The sequence below is a fragment of the Mustelus asterias genome, chromosome 4 (assembly GCF_964213995.1).
Source record: "Mustelus asterias chromosome 4, sMusAst1.hap1.1, whole genome shotgun sequence".
NCBI lineage: Eukaryota > Metazoa > Chordata > Chondrichthyes > Carcharhiniformes > Triakidae > Mustelus > Mustelus asterias.
The window spans coordinates 141,481,155-141,498,980 of NC_135804.1; the positions used below are offsets into that span (position 1 = coordinate 141,481,155).

Sequence of the window (17,826 nt, forward strand, 5' to 3'; positions counted from 1 at the left end):
CCCCCCCCCCCCCCCCCCAACAATTCCAAAAAGGTAATAAACTCCAAGAGAGTGCATTAGGCCCAGATTAAAAATAAACAAAAACCCATTAAATTATTTAAGCAGCACTAAAAGGACATCTAATCGGGCAGCTCAGTGCTTGCTTATAACTGCAGAGAACATGATTACAATACATTTCTTGAAAGCACAATAGCATTACACACTGCATTTTAGACCAGGATAAATTTACCTGGAAATTAATGAGGAGGTTGACATCTCTGGCTTTAGGTTGTCACAGCAAAAGATACAGAGCTCTGCTGTTTGGTGCTGCCCTGAAGCATCGGGCTGGTACATCAGATGATGGTAAGAACCGCTGTGGCCTGAAACCTGGCTCAATATGAACCCATTGAGATCATACATACAATCCCTACAGTGCAGACAGAGGCCATTCGGCCCATCGAGTCTGCACTGACCACGATCCCACCCAGGTCCTATTCCCATAACCCTTCATATTTGCCCTGCTAATCCCCCTGACAGTAGGGCCAATTTAGCATGGCCAATCCACCTAACCTGCACATCTTTGGGACTGTGAATTAGCATTCCTCTTGCAAGTACCTCATGCAGCTGCACTTCCAGTTCGGTCATCACAAGGTGGGGAGAAGTGCTGGGTTGCTCTTTAATGTCTGCACCTGGTGTTTGTTTTCCCTGTTACATTAAAAAATGGGCCCTTCAAGCCTGCTCTGCCATTCTCTAAGATCATGGCTGATCTTCCTGCACTATGCTGAATTATCTTAGTGCCCAATAACGTATCGATCTCTGTCTTCAATATACTCAATGACTGAGCATCCACTGCCCTCGGCAGCAGGGAATTCTAAAATTCACATTTCTGTGAGTAAAGAAATTTATTTTCATCTGAGTCTGAAATGGCTGACCTTTTCTTTTTACTCAATGAACCCTCGGCTCCAAGGCAGGAGAAACATGCTTGCAGTATCTAGCACTTTCAGAAGGTTTTACATGTGTCAATGAAATCATCTTCCCTGGCCTGGCCAACTCCATCCCTCTTCAAAGGACAATCTGCTCATTCCAGGAATCCGTTTTATGAACTTTATTTTACCTCCACTTGGGCAGGAATATCTTTCCTTGGCAAAGAGCCTAATTCCCATGAGTCTCGGGAAACGCTGCTAATGGTTTGCAACATCTCCTGAGCATTCTTTAGGCTTTGATACTTAAGGGTCTCAATTGGCCTGTAGGTGGATGGGCCACTCACCTTCCAAGTTTGTAAAAATACAGCAGCCTTCTGTCCTCACAGCTCACTTTTCCACTTAGCTTTGTATCATCAGAAAATGTCTCTCTAGTAACCGGGCTGATGACTTTTCCCTCTGCAAGGGAATTGCAGAGTCCTGACTTGGCATATTTTGAATGATGTATTTACTAATCTAGCATCACACTAAAAATGCAAACCTAATTTTTGTTAACATGAGTAAAACTGCATCGATGCAGAAGACGTGCAAGCTCCTATTTGCTTAAATATATTGACACTGTTTGAGTTTGAAATATTTGCTTGTGTACTTAGGACAAATGACAGACCCCGTCCCCTTCCCAATTAAATATGTCTTGCCTTGTAGGCGGGTGTAATGCTCTTAACAATGTTGGGGATGTGGTTTGCATGCGTGGATTCAAAGTAACAACAACAGATTTATTGAAGAGCTGCTCTCTGCACTGCACTAAGTACAAACTGAAAGTAAAACAGCAACCTGTGGCAACACCCTAATGACCATTAAATCATGTAATCAGCTCTTAAAGCAACCCGCAACCCTTTTAAATATATAACCAGTGGGCATGAAGATAAAGTTTAAGTTTCTTTAGAAGCTCTGCTAATATTTCTGTTTCGTACAAAGATAAAACTTTGTTGTAGGTTAAGTATTAAAACACCACTCTCTGATCAATGCAGGAATCTTGAAGAGCCAGTGATGACCTACAAACTACATAGAGAACTCGTCTCCGCATCCAGTAAGTGTTCTTTTCTTGTCCACCTGTGAAGGTGTCTTACACTGCATGGTTCAATGGAAGGTGGTATAGTGTTTACGCTATGGACTAGTAACCCAGAGGGCTGGACTAATGATCCAGAGAAGTGAGTTCAAATCCCACTACAGCTGGAATTTGGAATGCACTGCCTGGGAAGGTAGTTGAAGCTGGAAACCTTACAACCTTTAAAAAATGTTTGGATGAGCATTCGAAATATCGTAATATTTAAGTGTATGGGTCAAGTGCAGGATTAGCACACCTTTCGTGGTAGATATTGTTGGTGCAGATTTGATGGGCCGAAGGGCCTTTTCTGCACTGTATGACTCTAGGACAGCAGCTGGGAAATGTTAAATTCAATTAAATTAAATCATGCAATAACATGCAGGGACTAGTCATGGTGAGCATGGAACTACCAGATTGTTTTTAAAACCCATCTGGTTCACTAATGCCCTTTAGTGAAGAAAAAATGTCATCCTTACCTGGTCTGGCCCACATGCGATTCAAGATCCAAGCACTCTGAAATGGCTGAGCAAGCCATTTAATTGACCTATAAGAAGGCAGCTCACCACTCTCATGAGAGCAATTAGGGATGGGCAATAAATGCTGGCCTTGCAACAACGCCCCCACCCAATGAATAAGAAGGAAAAATTGTCATCCAGCATGGATCTGAGTCAAGCAGTCAAGAATATCCTTGAACGAGAACAGAAAATGTTGGAAGTACTCAGCAGATCAGGAAGTTTCGATATCAGAAACTGCAAGTCCTTAAAATCTCTTAATCTTGTAGCAGTTTTTCAGAGACCTATGTGTTTGCTGGCTTCATGCAGGAGATTTCTCTTTATTAATACAGCTCAGCAAATACAAAGAACTAGCCGGAGACAGTCATTCTAGTTTGAAGACATACTTTATTGCCAAGGCCTAGTTCCACCATGGAGGGACAGCACTTTGAGACAGCTCAAATTATGTTATCAAGATATTTTGCAATTATACTTTTTCAGATATCATCTGCCCACCTACTCTGGTCCATCCTATTAAGATGGACCAATCATGTTAATGTGGATTATTTACCTTGGTCAATTACATCCTACTCTTTGGCAGCGTGAGAATTCATTGGCCCATAGAATCTGGAGGCTCCCGCTCATTTGTCTCTTAGCAACTTCAATTACATAGGTTGTAGAGTTCAAAGGTACCTTTCCCACTGTTTCTCAATTATGTAGGTCTTGGAGTTCAAAAGTTTTCATTCTCACTGTCTGCCGAGCATTTCTCATCAGTAGAAATTGCATTGGGCCATTCATGTTAGTGTTTGGGAACTTGTAACCTATACTGATAAAACTCTGTGTTCTGTGGGTGTATTGTTCTTAAAGAATGTGGTTCATCTCACTTAGCTTTCACCCCATTATGCCTTGGGGCAGTCTATATTTGGCAAAGGTGTACAGAATATTTTAAAAATACATATTTTAAATCTCTAACAGTGGTCATATGTGGTTCTATGCAATTGTGCCTCTGTATTTTGAGGTACTTTATACTTTTTTCTGTACTATATTTATTTCTAAATTTGTCTACTTCGATTTATGTATCAGGTTATCCTAATTTCCTCTAACAAATCCCCCCTCTTGGCCCTTGGCTAGCCCAAGATTCGGCCGCGAAATAGATGTTTTTAAATAAATATTTTTGGATCTCGAAGGGTTATTTGGCGTTTTGGACCCTCACACAGTTTGCCACCACTGCTGCTGCACTCTGTGTGGACTTGACTACTTGTGTGCGGCAGCGTTTGAGCAAGTTCACAATTGGAACAAATGCTAGGATCGCAATAAAAAAGGACACAATCCCTTGCATGATTGATGTTCCCGGGGAGCCTAATCAGCCTGAAGCCCACCACCTGAGAGTAAAGGGTTGGACCTGCTTGAGTTTCTCCATCTCTTCTTTAATATGACCAGCTAGATCGGTTATGGATTCTGAATTATCTGGTATGTATGTGCAACACTCTGATCCAATTACGGCACATGTTCCACCCCTGGCTGCCAAGATAAGGTCCAATGCCACTCAACGCTGAAGTATCATGGTGCATATAGCAACCATCTCATTATTGATTTCAATGAGGGCATTGGTTGTATCATTGGCACTGTGTTCCAAAATTGAGATTAGACTATTGTCTTCTTGAGTCAACTTCCCAATCCCATACCAGGGGAGCATCATGCCATAGTAGCGTTCTATTAGCATGATAAAATGTTGATGTCTCATCAAAGAAGGAAGGCGAGGAGAATGATAAATGTGTTGGACTACATATCCAAGGTAACATCTCTTCCACTTGATAGGGAACCACAAATCCAATATGTGCCATTGAAAGTTGGGTAAGTGTTGCCACCCTTGAAACAAGAGATATTGCAAGATTGATCATCACTGGGTGGACTCGGGCACAGGCGGCTGGTCCGGTTTACAGTGTTGTAGCACTCGCCTTCGCCCAAGTTACTCTCCAGGACCTTCCTTAGTCTCAATACAATGTATCCCCTTTGATTTTGGTACTGTTTGTTTCCGGGTGAAACTGGTAGCTGGGTTTGATATGTTAAACACAGGTGTATACCTCTTCATGTGACCTAGCCTACCTGCACAAGATTTACCACGATCAAATGTTTCCCTGTTGTAAATACTAGAGAATCCTGGTATACGATGTCCAGGAAACCTGAAATACTGGGCATGTGGTTTGGAGCACTGCTCCTTCCTCACCTGATGAAGGAGCAGCACTCCGACTTTAACGCCGGCATCTCCACATCATAGGTAAGTGTTGACATGCAGTTCCCGAAGGGAATGCTGAATGACCTTGGGTGCTGGCCCCATCTGAGTTAAATCAGTAAACCCAACATTAAAAGAATAGAAACATGTGATAGTTTTGACAATCATCTGTCAATAATTTCTATAGCTCTTCTATATCCTGTGTTTGTGGATCAGTACTGGGTAAGTTAAATGTTTAGTTATACTCTCAAGATCTCCAAGAGAGCCCAGAAATCCATTAGTCTGTTCAAACAGCAGAAGGCAGTGTCTGTGGAGAGAATCAGAGTTAAAAGCCTTGAGTTTTCACCGAGTCAGGATGGTTTGGGTAGGCGGATCCAGCTTCAGGGATTCATAACAACGTTCCTCAGGTTTCCGATTTTCAGGAGTGCCTTTTAAGGGTGTGGCCTGGGATTTGGTCGAAAGCCCACACCCCACCTTCCCGACCTGGCGGGCTCCATTGTGGGGATAGACATGTCCTACTCTTCTGCAATATTCATGGAGTGGGGCCAGGTTTTGGAAGACATGTGGTTCACCTCACTTCAGAGATGTGGTGAATCATAGTCTGTATGAGGGGACCTCTTGAAAGACAAGTTCAGAAGGTCCTCCTGTATACCAAGGTATGCCGCCCCAATTAATCACAATGGCTCCTCATGTCCTCTCTGCCAAGCTATGGCAATCCCATGCCCATTCACCTAGAATGCAATCTACAGAAGCAATGAACTACAAGGAGCAGGTGGTAGATCTCTCAATTCTTCGCTCAGGTGGCTGGGGTGCCAATCATCGAACTTGTGCCTTGGTTATGGAGGAGAGACTTTCCAGAGCTATGAATTGAACAGCTTTCTGCAGGATATCCAGCCTGGTGGCTGGATGATGCATAGTGCCCTTCTGCCTATCATTGAAAACCTCAGGGCCACAGTTCCATCCTCCCACCATGGGTTTCCTCTCCTCTTCCAGGTAGTTTGCAACATCGGGACCCTCTGACTCCTGGGATGGCAGGTCTGTCATATGAGGAGAGACTAGGTCGGTTAGAATTATATTCACTGCAGTTTAGAAGAATGAGAGGGGATCTCATAGAAACTTAGAAAATTCTAACAGGGTTAGACAGGGTAGATTCAGAAAGAATGATCCCAATGGTGGGGGAGTCCAGAACTAGGGATCATAGTTTGAGGATGGAACTGAGGTGAGGAGAAATTTCTTCACCCAGAGAGTGGTGACTGAGTGGAATTCACTCCCACAGAATGTAGTTGAGGCCAAAACATTGTCTGATTTCAAGAAGAAATTTGATATAGCTCCAGGGGCTGATCAAGGGATAAGGGGGGGAATCAGGATATTGAATTCAATGATCAGCCATGTTCGAGATGAATGACAGGGCAGGCTCGAAGGGCTGAATGGCCTACTCCTACTTCTAGTTTCTATGTTTCTGCCAAGACAGGGAGGGAGAAAACCTAGGCTCTCAGTCTGAATGTGTGGGACGGTTGTAGGTTCAACTGACCTTCATTCTGCCAGAGGCTTTTGCCACAATGTCACTGATCAACAAATTCCAGAGTTTTTGAGTGGGGTGGTGTTCACGAATGGTGTGGTCAGTGTCTTAACTTTCCAGCTCTGACCTGATCCCTGAATATTTTCTGGCATAGCTCTTCAATCCTGGATATGATTGATCCATATCTCTCTACGCCTGCCTCCCGAGCAGCGGTCAGGAACAGGATGTTGAGGAGCCAGTCAACTTTCTCCTTCACTTCATCCGGAAGAGCCCACAGTTCACTCTCCGCTAAGTTTCAGTCTCTCTCCCTGTATTCATCTCGCTCTCTGTTATGCTCTCTGTGTGAAGTGAACACAAAAAAGCTTGTAGACTAACCATTGAGCAATTAGAATCTATAGAATCCCTACTGTGCAGAAAGAGGCTATTTGGCCCATCGAATCTGCACCAACTCTTCAAAAGGGCATCCCACCCAGGCCCAATTTCTGTGACCCCGTGCATTTCCCATGGCCAATCCATCTAACCTACATCACCTTGGACACTGAGGGGCAATTTAGCATGGCCAATCCATCTAACCTACACACCTTTGGGCTGTGGGAGGAAACTGGAGCACCTGGAGGAAATCCATGCAGGTACTGGGGGGAATGTGCAAACACCACACAGTCATCCAAGGCCGGAATTGAACCCGGGTCCCTGGTGCTGTGAGGCAGCAGTGCTAACCACTGTGTCACCATGCTGACTTGCAAATAAATCTCTCAGACAGAGCCATCTGCCTTGCGCTCTTCAGCGTCACTCAGCCACCCTCACCCACTCTCCCTACTACTGAACTCCACCCTTTGAGGCCTCCTTGTTTACGTCCAGACGACACTGGCCTCTCATTCCTTTGTTCTGATGTATTCAAATTAATTTGACAGGACATTGTGATGGTTTGTTGGTTAACGTTGGCGGGATGGTTGTAGTTGCATTGGGAAACTTCCATTTGTGCCTCGCAAAGGAAATTCCACGACATTTAAAAAGTAAATTATTCTATTGTGTGATCTGGGTCTCACTGCCAAGGCAAGAATTTGCTCATCCCTAACTGCCCTTGAACTGAGCGGCTCGCTAGGACATTTGAGAGGGGCAGTTAAGAGTCACCCACATTGCTGTGGATCTGGGGTCACATGTTGGCCGGATCAGACAAGGATAGCAGAAGTGCTTCCAGGATCAGTTCTGTTTTTACAACAATCAGTGAAAGCTTCATGGTCACCCTTACCGAGACTAGCTATTGATAAATTGCAGTTTTATTAATCAAATTTAAATCCCACCCGCTGCCATGGTGGGATTTGAACCCATGCTGCACGAACAATAGCCATGGGTCTTTGAGATATTAATCATAGAAACCCTACAGTGCAGAAGGAGACCATTTGGCCCATCAAGTCTGCACCGACCACAATCCCACCCAGGCCCCATTCCTGTAACCCCACACATTTATCCTGCTAATCCCTCTGACACTAGGGTCAATTTAGCATGGCCTATCAACCTAACCCGCACATCTTTGGAGTGTGGGGGGAAACTGGAGCACCCGGGGGAAACTGGAGCACCCGGAGGAAACCCACGCAGACACGGAGAATGTGCAAACTCCACACCGACAGTGACCCGAGGCCAGAATTGAACCTGGGTGCCTGGTGCTGTCAGGCAGCAGTGCTAACCACTGTGCCACCGTGCCACCCCTAATCTATCAGCGTTATCACTATGCCAACATTCATTTCCCTCCCACCCCCCGTTAAATTATATATGATAACATATGGTATGGATCTGAAGATGTAAAGACTAGACCAGGTTAGAGGACATTGAAGTTGGAAATGAAAGGATTGTCCTGTTGTGACCAGATGTTTAATGTATTGCAGAATCTGACAACCTGGATTACAGACTTGGTGCCATTCACTCCTTGGTACATAAGCTGCCTGAGAAAAATCGGGAAATGCTGGAACTTATCATAAAACATCTAGTGAAGTAAGTATCACGGGAACCAATTGTTCAGAAGCTTCTAAATGGCCCATGCATTTGGGTTTGGGGAGATATGTTGACACTTCTAAGGTTTTAAACAAAAACTCTTGCATCGAACATACAGCACAGATCCCAGTCATTTGATCCATTTCAAAAAATGGCTGAGATTTTCCAGCCATCTCCCCCACCCTGGGAAACTCTTTAGCATATCCAAGATATTAACACAGCTTTCCAGGTTTTAGACCTTTTTAACTAGCTCATGTAGTATCTCCAAGAGCTCCTGTCTTCATAGAATCCCTACAGTGCAGAAGGCCCATTGGGTCTGCACCGACAACAATCCCACCCAGGCCCTCTCCCCGTAACCCCATGTATTTGCCCTGCTAATCCCCCAACATTAATGGTCGATTTATCATGGTCAATCCACCTAACCCCGTCTTTGGACTGTGGGAGGAAACCGGAGCGCCCGGAGAAAACCCACGCGGACACGGGGAGAATATGCAGCCTCCTCACAAACAGTCACCCAAGCCGGGAATTGAACCCGGGTCCCTGGCGCTGTGAGGCAGCAGTGCTGACCACTGTGCCGCCCAATACATGTGACAATAAATCAAATCAAAACATCATTATACTCTATTTACGCAGCCTAAATCCTGTGATTGATGACTCAGATGGAAAGCGTCCCGTGATGAGGTGTTGGAAGTGGCTGGAATGAAGGATGTATTCATCTTGCTCTTGCTTTGCCATTCGGCTAACGATGCCATTCTGTGTTTGTGCAGTGTTTGTAGTCACTATAAGGAGAACTTAATGACAGCTTCCAACATGGGGGTGATATTTGGACCAACATTAATGAGAGCACAGGAAGATACAGTTGCGGCCATGATAAACATCAAGTTTCAGAACATTGTCGTGGAAATCTTGATTGAGCATTACGAAAAGGTAAAGAACAATCTACTCCATCGGGAGAAGTGAAAGGGATGTTTTAAAATTTACCGCTGTCTATGGTGTTAATGCAGGCTAAGAATTCTGGAGGCCTGATTCAAAAATAGGAATTATTGCAATGTTGGGGATTGTTTAATCAATTAAAGTTTATTTATTAGTGTCACAAGTAGATTCACATTAACACTGCAATGAAGTTACTGTGAAAATCTCCGAGTCGCCACACTCCGGCGCCTGTTCGGGTACACTGGTGGAAATTTAGCTTGGCCAACGCACCGAACCAGCACGCCTTTCAGAGGAAACCGGAGCACCCGGAGGAAACCCACGCAGACACGGGGTAAACATACAGATTCCGCACAGACTGCGACCCAAGCCAGGAATCGATCCCGTGTTCCTGGCGCTGTGGGCAGCCCACCAACGCCTCTACTTTCTCAGGAGACTAAGGGAATTTGGCATGTCAGCTACAACTCTCTCCAACTTTTACAGATGCACCATAGGAAGCATTCTTATTGGTATCACAGTTTAGTATGGGCTCCTGCTCTGTCCAAGGCTGCATTAAACTACAAAGGGTCATGAATGAAGCCCAGTCCATCACTCAAACCAGCCTCCCATCGATTGACTCTGTCTACACTTCCCACTGCCTTGGAAAAGCAGCCAGCATAATTAAGGACCTCACGCACCCCGGACATTCTCTCTTCCACCTTCTTCTGTCGGGAAAAAGATGTAAAAGTCTGAGATCACATACCGACCAACTCAAAAACAGCTTCTTCCCTGCTGTCATCAGACTTTTGAATGGACTCACCCTGCATTAAGTTGACCTTTTTCAACACCCTAGCTATGACTATAACACTACATTCTGCACTCTCTCCTTTCCTTCTGTATGAACGGTATGCTTTGTATAGTGCGCAAAAACAATACTTTTCACTGTATACTAATACACGTGACAAATCAAATCTGACCACTGTGCCACCCTAGCAGTTAAATAGGTAGTGTCAGTGACAAAATATTTTTATCATTGTTATGTATTATAAAGCAATGCATTGTTGTGATTAATCACATGACATGCTGTGCCATCACCAGAGGCATCCATGGGTTTTTAATCTCTCTTCCATGTTGGACAATTAGGCAACATCTTGTAAATAAAACTACATTGATTTGTTTAAGTGACTCATGGTGTGGCACCTCAGAAATCCTTTTCTCCTTGTCGTCAAATTGGTCAGAAATAATTATGCATGCACAAGGCAAAACTGGCGACGAGGTTGGCTTTTAAGCCGAAATTGACTGGATTCTGAGGCTTTTCTTTTCAACCGTGACTTTGATGCGAAATGGAGCATTGACGTCAGAAAGACGAGAAAGAAAATCAGTGCCTTGACTCTGAAACTGGTTGAATACCCCTCAAGTACAAGAAATTATCTCTCAAGAACAGAGAAAACTGCAAGAAGTAAAACCACGAGTAGCCTTGAAAAAGGAGAGTTTACTTGCTGTTTAGTGGTTGGGTAGACTGCCGAATGGCAGGACCATGCCTGGAGGCTGCAGCAACAGGATCCTCACTTTAAAAAAAAGAGAGAGAGAGCCTGTGCATTCAAAAAAGGGGAAGCCTTTATAAGTATAAAAATAAACCAAACAGGAATTACAAATAAAGCCGCCTTGTTTAGAGATTGCCGACCGAGAAGTTTCTTGAAATAAAACTTTTTTTTCCAAACCACAGATCCAACTAAAATAAGACAGAACAACAAATAATACAAATTAATAAGGAAGAGAAAAATAAATAAGAGGGGAGCAAAAGTTAAAGAGAGTACTACGATTTAATAACCAGCAGCGGCAATGGCGGACAAAGGTGGCGCCATAGAGGCGCTTGAAGGAAGCGTGGAAACATGGAATGCTTACGAAGACAAATTTCAGTGTTATCTAGCTGTGAACAAGATACTGGATTAACTTAACATAGTCATTGGTGTAGTCAGGCACAAATATTTCACATTGCTACAGAGCCTTGTCCACCTCGAGAGACAAGTGAAAAAACCTAGAAAGGACTGACCCAAGATTGCCGAGAGATTCCGATTTCACCAATGGAGCCAGGAAGAGGGTGAAAATGTATCGCAATTTGTTGCAATGCTGAGAAGGTTAGTGAAGAACTGAGAGCTTGGCTCGACCCTTGAAGACACTTTGCGAGACAGATTTGTTTGTGGACTTTGCAATGAAGCATTTCAAAGATGACCGCTCACTGAAATCTCCTTTACATTAAAACATGCTGTTGAGAACATGGTGTCTGTGGAATTGGCCATACAAGAAGCTTCTCAAATGGGAGCTGGAGCCAAAATATCTAAGCTGGGAACTGACTGGGAGAAATCTCTTAAAATACAAGCCTGCCATTGGTGTGTTCAGGAGGGCATTTCCACATGAATGTTGGAGTAGAGAAAATAAATGTAGAAGCTGTGGCAAGAAAGGTCACACTACTAAGGCGTGTTGGACACAACGGACTTCTAAAACCCAAAAGATGTGCAAACACAAGAACATGTTAAGATCTGAAAAATATTTGAGGATGAAAGTTTCCAAGATGATACCATACGAGGGGAGAATCGAGAACTTAAATTAAGTGTCCTACCCATGAAAGGTGATGTGCAAAGAATGTGTTGGCTTACCCCAAACTTGGGCAATGGTTGAGGTGTGAGGGAGAAAAAGTGACTTGGGTTTCAATTCTTGATTGTTCACCTGACTGCTAAGTGTTTATATGGATGGGGGAGTGGGGGAAGAGCAGGAAAAGAGAGAGAGATGGTTGGGCATCTTACTCTTTGCTATCCTCATATTCATATCCTCTAGGTTCTGCACTTACAGTCAAGCAAGGTACATAATCCATTGTTATGTAACACGAGCAGTGGCAGATTTGAAAGATTTTTTTTTGCATGCAGTGCCAGTTGTTAAACAGGGAGGCTGAGGAATTTGTCAATTCCATTCCACAACCAGAGGCTAAAAGGAAGAAAGGAAAACTTTCTCTATTTCACCTTTCACAACCTCAGGGCATCAGAGTGCTTTACAGCCAATCCAGTGTGGTCACTGTGAAATGTGGCAGCCAATTTGCACGCAGCAAGGACATGTTATAAAATATCAGCTCATCTGTTTTTATTCTTATTGGTTGAGGGATAAAGATTGGTTGAGACATTAACTCGCCTGCTTTTCAACTAGTCCTTTGGGATCTTCCATGTCCAAATAAGAGGATAATGGGACCTTGATTTTTAACATTCCTCCCAAAGGTCAGTACCTGAGATAGCACAGCACTCCCTCAGTGTGTCACTGGAGTATCAATCTAGATTGCGTGCCAAGTCTCTGGAGTGGCACTCAAACGTGCACCCTTTTATTAGTGTCACAAGTAGACTTACACTAACACTGCAATGAAGTTAATGTGAAAATCCCCTAATTTCCACACTCTGGCGCCTGTTCGGGTACACTGAGGGAAAATTTAGCCTGGTCAATGCACCTAACCAGCACATCTTTCGGACAGTGGGAAGAAACTGGAGCACCTGGAAGAAACACATGCAGACACGGGGAGAATGTGCAGACTCCGCACAGACAGTGACCCACGATGGGAATCGAAGCCGGGTCCCTGACGCTGTGAGGCAGCAGTGCTAATCACTCTGCCACACTTCCGACTCTGGCGAGTGTTACCACTAAACCACAATTTACGAGTTAGTAATAATGGCCTCTACAGGGTGGAGTATTATTTTTCATTGGATTTAATAGGTTTTTACATGCCATCCATGTCATAAAACACACGGCTGGAACTCAGCACATCTGCGTTCCACAGCACTAAAGAACATGAACTCACCATATAACAACATGGTGTCAACCCATACTAAGACATTACAGCATTGGGCATTCCACTTCTGCTCTCCTCAAAAGAGTCCCTTTTTTTATAAACTGTGCTGGGACATCAGCGCTCCTTGCTAAAGATCAAATTGCAACAAAGAATGCTGTGATCTTTGAATAAATACATTTAAATCTAAACCTAGTGAACAGTGAGTCCTGGTGATCCTGTTGATTGTACTGACCTGGTTGAGTTACTGAACCTGAGTTGGGTTAATGCAGTGTGTGAACTGAAACTTGTGTTAATGATTTGTACAAGTCCAGCTCCTCCTCGCTGTGTGGTTCAGCAATCCCTCGCAGTCAGCATCCCTGTGCTAATGATTGCACTGTTGTTGTTGTTAATCCAGTGCTCTCACGATCTAGAACTTGGAATCTCTTCCCAGCTCCCTAAAGACCATCCGCATCTGGAATTTCCTCTGCTTTGTTCCTGATCTCCCGTTGTGCCTGCCGAGGAGATTTGTCCTGCTGAGCTTACAACCAGAGATTGGAGGGGATAATTCTACCCTTCAGGCATACTTAGCCTTTGAAGAAATAAGCAGGAGGAAAGCGAGTTAGTGAGCGGATTGGAATTTTTGAAAGGGAATCTGGGAATACGTCTCCATTTTGTTGCGATTTATTTTTCAGATATTTCGGTCCCCGCCTGAGGAGAATGCTGCCCCCCCGATACCACCTCCCAGAGCAGCACCCCGGAAACGCCAGCCAATCACAATCTCCAAACGCCCTGCCCGGCCCCGGCATAACCTCAACTCTTCCTTCTGCGAGGATGTGGAAGGTCAGTATCTGTTTCATCGCTCGCATTCCCAACTGTGAGGTCTAGTTTTACATGCGTGTTGTACGTGACTGACAGTGTATAAGACACCGTAAAGGTTTGATTTTTGGTGTGTGGGGAGAGTGAGAGAAGGAAGAGGCTGGTCTTGCTAATCGGTATGCACGGTCTCGCCTGGGTTAAAACCCATTTCTTTCCCTTCCTCTTTTGTAAAGGCAGCCACTCTTCTACGGTTCCATGTGTGCCTAGTTATCTTTTGCTTCTTCCAAGTGCCTGTCCATCATTTTTGTCCTTCTTTCTTGGGAGGTGAGCATCTCCGGCTGGGCCAGCACTTGCTTCGTGCCCTCAGTCGCCCTTGAGAAGGTGATAGGGAGCCATCTTCTTGAACTGCTGCAGGCTACCTGGTGTAGGTACACCCACAGTGCAGTTAGGAAGGAAGTTCCAAAATTTTGACCCAGCAACAGTGAAGGAACAGCAATACACGGGATGCCTCACATTCTTTAAAAAGTACCTGGATAAGTACTTGGCATGCCATAATATTCAAGGCTATGGGCCAAGTGCTGGCAAGTGGGATTAGGCGGGCAGGTCAGGACCTTTCATACATCAGTGCAGACTCGATGGGCTGAAGGGCCTCTTCTGCACTGTAGTATTCTGTGATTCTATATTTCTAACTTAGCATGGTGTGTGGATTGGAGGAGAACTTGCAAATTGAGGTATTCCCATGTTTATAAATTCCATGTTCCCGGATCCCATGCTTTCCTCGACTGACCAATTAGCTTCAGCCTCTAAATATTTGAAGATTTATTATATTAAACGTATCATCTCACTCTCTGGCTCTTTCCTCCTGTCTGTCACACTCGTTTGAGTGCCCGTCTTTCACACTCTTTCACCATGTCCTCCAGTTGCAGACTGTGAACCTATTTTATCTGGAAAATTGGGGATAAACAGGTGGTAGCATGAACTGTTGTGTTAGACATCGGCCCTGCTCCCCTCAACCCCACCTTTTGTCTTTCTGTTGATTTGTGGAGCATTTTGAGCACATAGCATCAACATGTACATGAAAGATCTACTTTCACAATCAAAACACAACTCCATAAAATGATACATCTTAGTCGACCGCTCCACAACAATTTTCTAAAAGTCTGTAATTGAGGACAGGGTGAATGAGCACCTTGGAAATTTTCATCCGCTTTGAGAGCGCCAGCATAGATTTGTAAAGACTACACCAGACCTGACAAATCTGGTTAATTTTTTTGAAGAGGTGACGAAAGTATTGGATAGGGAAATGGGTATGAATGTTATTTATATGGACTTCCAGAAAGCTTTCCGCGAATGGGATTTTGACCAGAAGATGCTCTGTCTACCATTCAAAGGAGTGATGCAGTGTACAAATTTCAATGACAGTGTGAAACCAGGTGTGTAGGTCGTATGTCCCAGTGACTACTGGAACATATCAAACAGCATGTCCCTTTGACTGTTTAACAGGCGGAATACTGACCATGCTCAACTAGCCTGTGCATGTAAAACTCGGAACGTGATGGCTAATGTTAGAAACTATTCCGTGATTGGACAGGACTTGCTGCGTGTGCTAAGAATTGTACAAATATCCAATTTAGATTATCAGTGGGGCTTGCAATGAGGCTCACTTACACTTGCTATATATTCATACACAGGGGCTTGTCCTCTGCAGGCAAAAGGAACATGTCCAGGCACAAATTAAGCAAAAGCGTGGGGCTCAAAAGTTCCCTGGTGCATTCCTACGTACAAACATACGAACAAGGAACGGGAGTAGGCCATTCTTCATGGCAACACCTCAACCAATGATTGTTGACTTGCCAACCAATCAGCACCTTTTTTCTCATGCAGTATAAATAGTTTGCTGCTGTTGAAATTTGGCGTTCTTCTATCTGTCCAGATGAGTGCAAGACAAAAAGCTTTGACAGCAATGTCTCTTTTTACTAGAAGGCATTTAATAAAGTTCCTCATCATGTTAATTAAATTTGAAGCTCAGAACTCAGGCAGATTTTTGACAGAATGTTGGGGTAATGGACAGGGACTCGGTGGCTGGCTGTGTCAAGTGGTGTCCCACAATGATCTGTATTGGGCCTCAACTCTTCACCATATTTATTAATGACTCTTTATGGGATAGAAAGCCACGTATCCAAATCTAGGCTGCCTTGTAAGCAATTACATGGAAGCATAAGATATTGATAGATTAAATGATGGTGAAAGGATTTCAATGTTTAGACCTAAAAAGGATCAAACAAGGTACTTTCTAAATGGTGGAAAGATAGAAACAATGGAGGTCCAAAGGAATTTGAGTACAAAGATTATTAAAATGTCGTGAACAAGAACAGAAAGTAACCTAGTTCTACAATGGCTTATCTCAGTTGGCTGGGCAGCTGGTTTGGAACATAGAACATAGAACAGTACAGCACAGAACAGGCCCTTCAGCCCACAATGTTGTGCCGAGCTTTATCTGAAACCAAGATCAAGCGATCCCACTCCCTATCATCCTGGTGTGCTCCATGTGCCTATCCAATAACCGCTTAAATGTTCCTAAAGTGTCTGACTCCACTATCACTGCAGGCAGTCCATTCCACACCCCAACCACTCTCTGCGTAAAGAACCTACCTCGGACATCCTTCCTATATCTCCCACCATGAACCATGTAGTTATGCCCCCTTGTAATAGCTCCATCCACCCGAGGAAATAGTCTTTGAACGTTCACTCTATCTATCCCCTTCATCATTTTATAAACCTCTATTAAGTCTCCCCTCAGCCTCCTCCGCTCCAGAGAGAACAGCCCTAGCTCCCTCAACCTTTCCTCATAAGACCTACCCTCCAAACCAGGCAGCATCCTGGTAAATCTCCTTTGCACTCTTTCCAGCGCTTCCACATCCTTCTTATAGTGAGGTGACCAGAACTGCACACAATATTCCAAATGTGATCTCACCAAGATCCTGTACAGTTGCAGCATAACCCCACGGTTCTTAAACTCCAACCCCCTGTTAATAAAAGCTAACACACTATAGGCCTCCTTCACCGCTCTATCCACTTGAGTGGCAACCTTCAGAGATCTGTGGATATGGACCCCAAGATCTCTCTGTTCCTCCACAGTCTTCAGAACCCTACCTTTGACCCTGTAATCCACATTTAAATTAGTCCTACCAAAATGAATCACCTCACATTTATCAGGGTTAAACTCCATCTGCCATTTTTCAGCCCAGCTTTGCATCCTATCTATGTCTCTTTGCAGCCTACAACAGCCCTCCACCTCATCCACTACTCCACCAATCTTGGTGTCATCAGCAAATTTACTGATCCACCCTTCAGCCCCCTCCTCTAAGTCATTAATAAAAATCACAAATAGCAGAGGACCAAGCACTGATCCCTGTGGCACTCCGATAGCAACCTGCCTCCAGGCAGGTTGCTAGCAATTTTCCATCCACCACCACCCTCTGTCTTCGATCAGATAGCCAGTTACTTATCCAATCGGCCAACTTTCCCTCTCTCCCACACCTCCTTACTTTCATCATAAGCCGACCATGGGAGACCTTATCAAAAGTCTTACTAAAATCCATGTATATGACATCAACTGCCTACCTTCATCAACACACTTAGTTACCTCCTCAAAAAATTCAATCAAATTTGTGAGGCACGACTTGCCCTTCACGAATCCGTGCTGACTATCCTGGATTAATCCGCATCTTTCTAAATGGTCGTAAATCCCATCCCTAAGGCTGTTGTGATGTGAAGCAATGCCAATAGCATGGGTTCAATTCCCGTACTGGCTGAGGTTAATCATGAAGGCCCCACTTTCTCAACCCTGCCCCTTGCCTGCAGTGTGGTGATCCTCAGGTTAAAATCACCACCAGTCAGCTCTCCCCCTCAAAGAGGAGAGCAGCCTATGGTCATCTGGAACTATAGGGATTTTACCTTTACTACAGCACAAGGTAATGGAACTCGTGCTTCAGCTTTGTAAAGGTCTGGTTAGACTGGACTACTGTAAGCAGTTCTGGCCCATGCGTTAGGG

At 44.3% G+C, this 17,826-nt stretch overlaps 1 protein-coding gene across 1 annotated transcript in view; it reads left to right on the forward strand.

Moving 5' to 3' along the window:
• ophn1 (oligophrenin 1) overlaps positions 1–17,826 on the forward strand; it is a 198,813-nt gene that overhangs the window by 126,413 nt on the left and 54,574 nt on the right. Inside the window, exons 16-19 of the mRNA XM_078211848.1 lie at positions 1,931–1,989; positions 8,134–8,239; positions 9,007–9,166; positions 13,649–13,796. Of these exons, the coding sequence (XP_078067974.1) occupies positions 1,931–1,989; positions 8,134–8,239; positions 9,007–9,166; positions 13,649–13,796 (473 nt within the window). The remainder of the gene's footprint in view (positions 1–1,930; positions 1,990–8,133; positions 8,240–9,006; positions 9,167–13,648; positions 13,797–17,826) is intronic.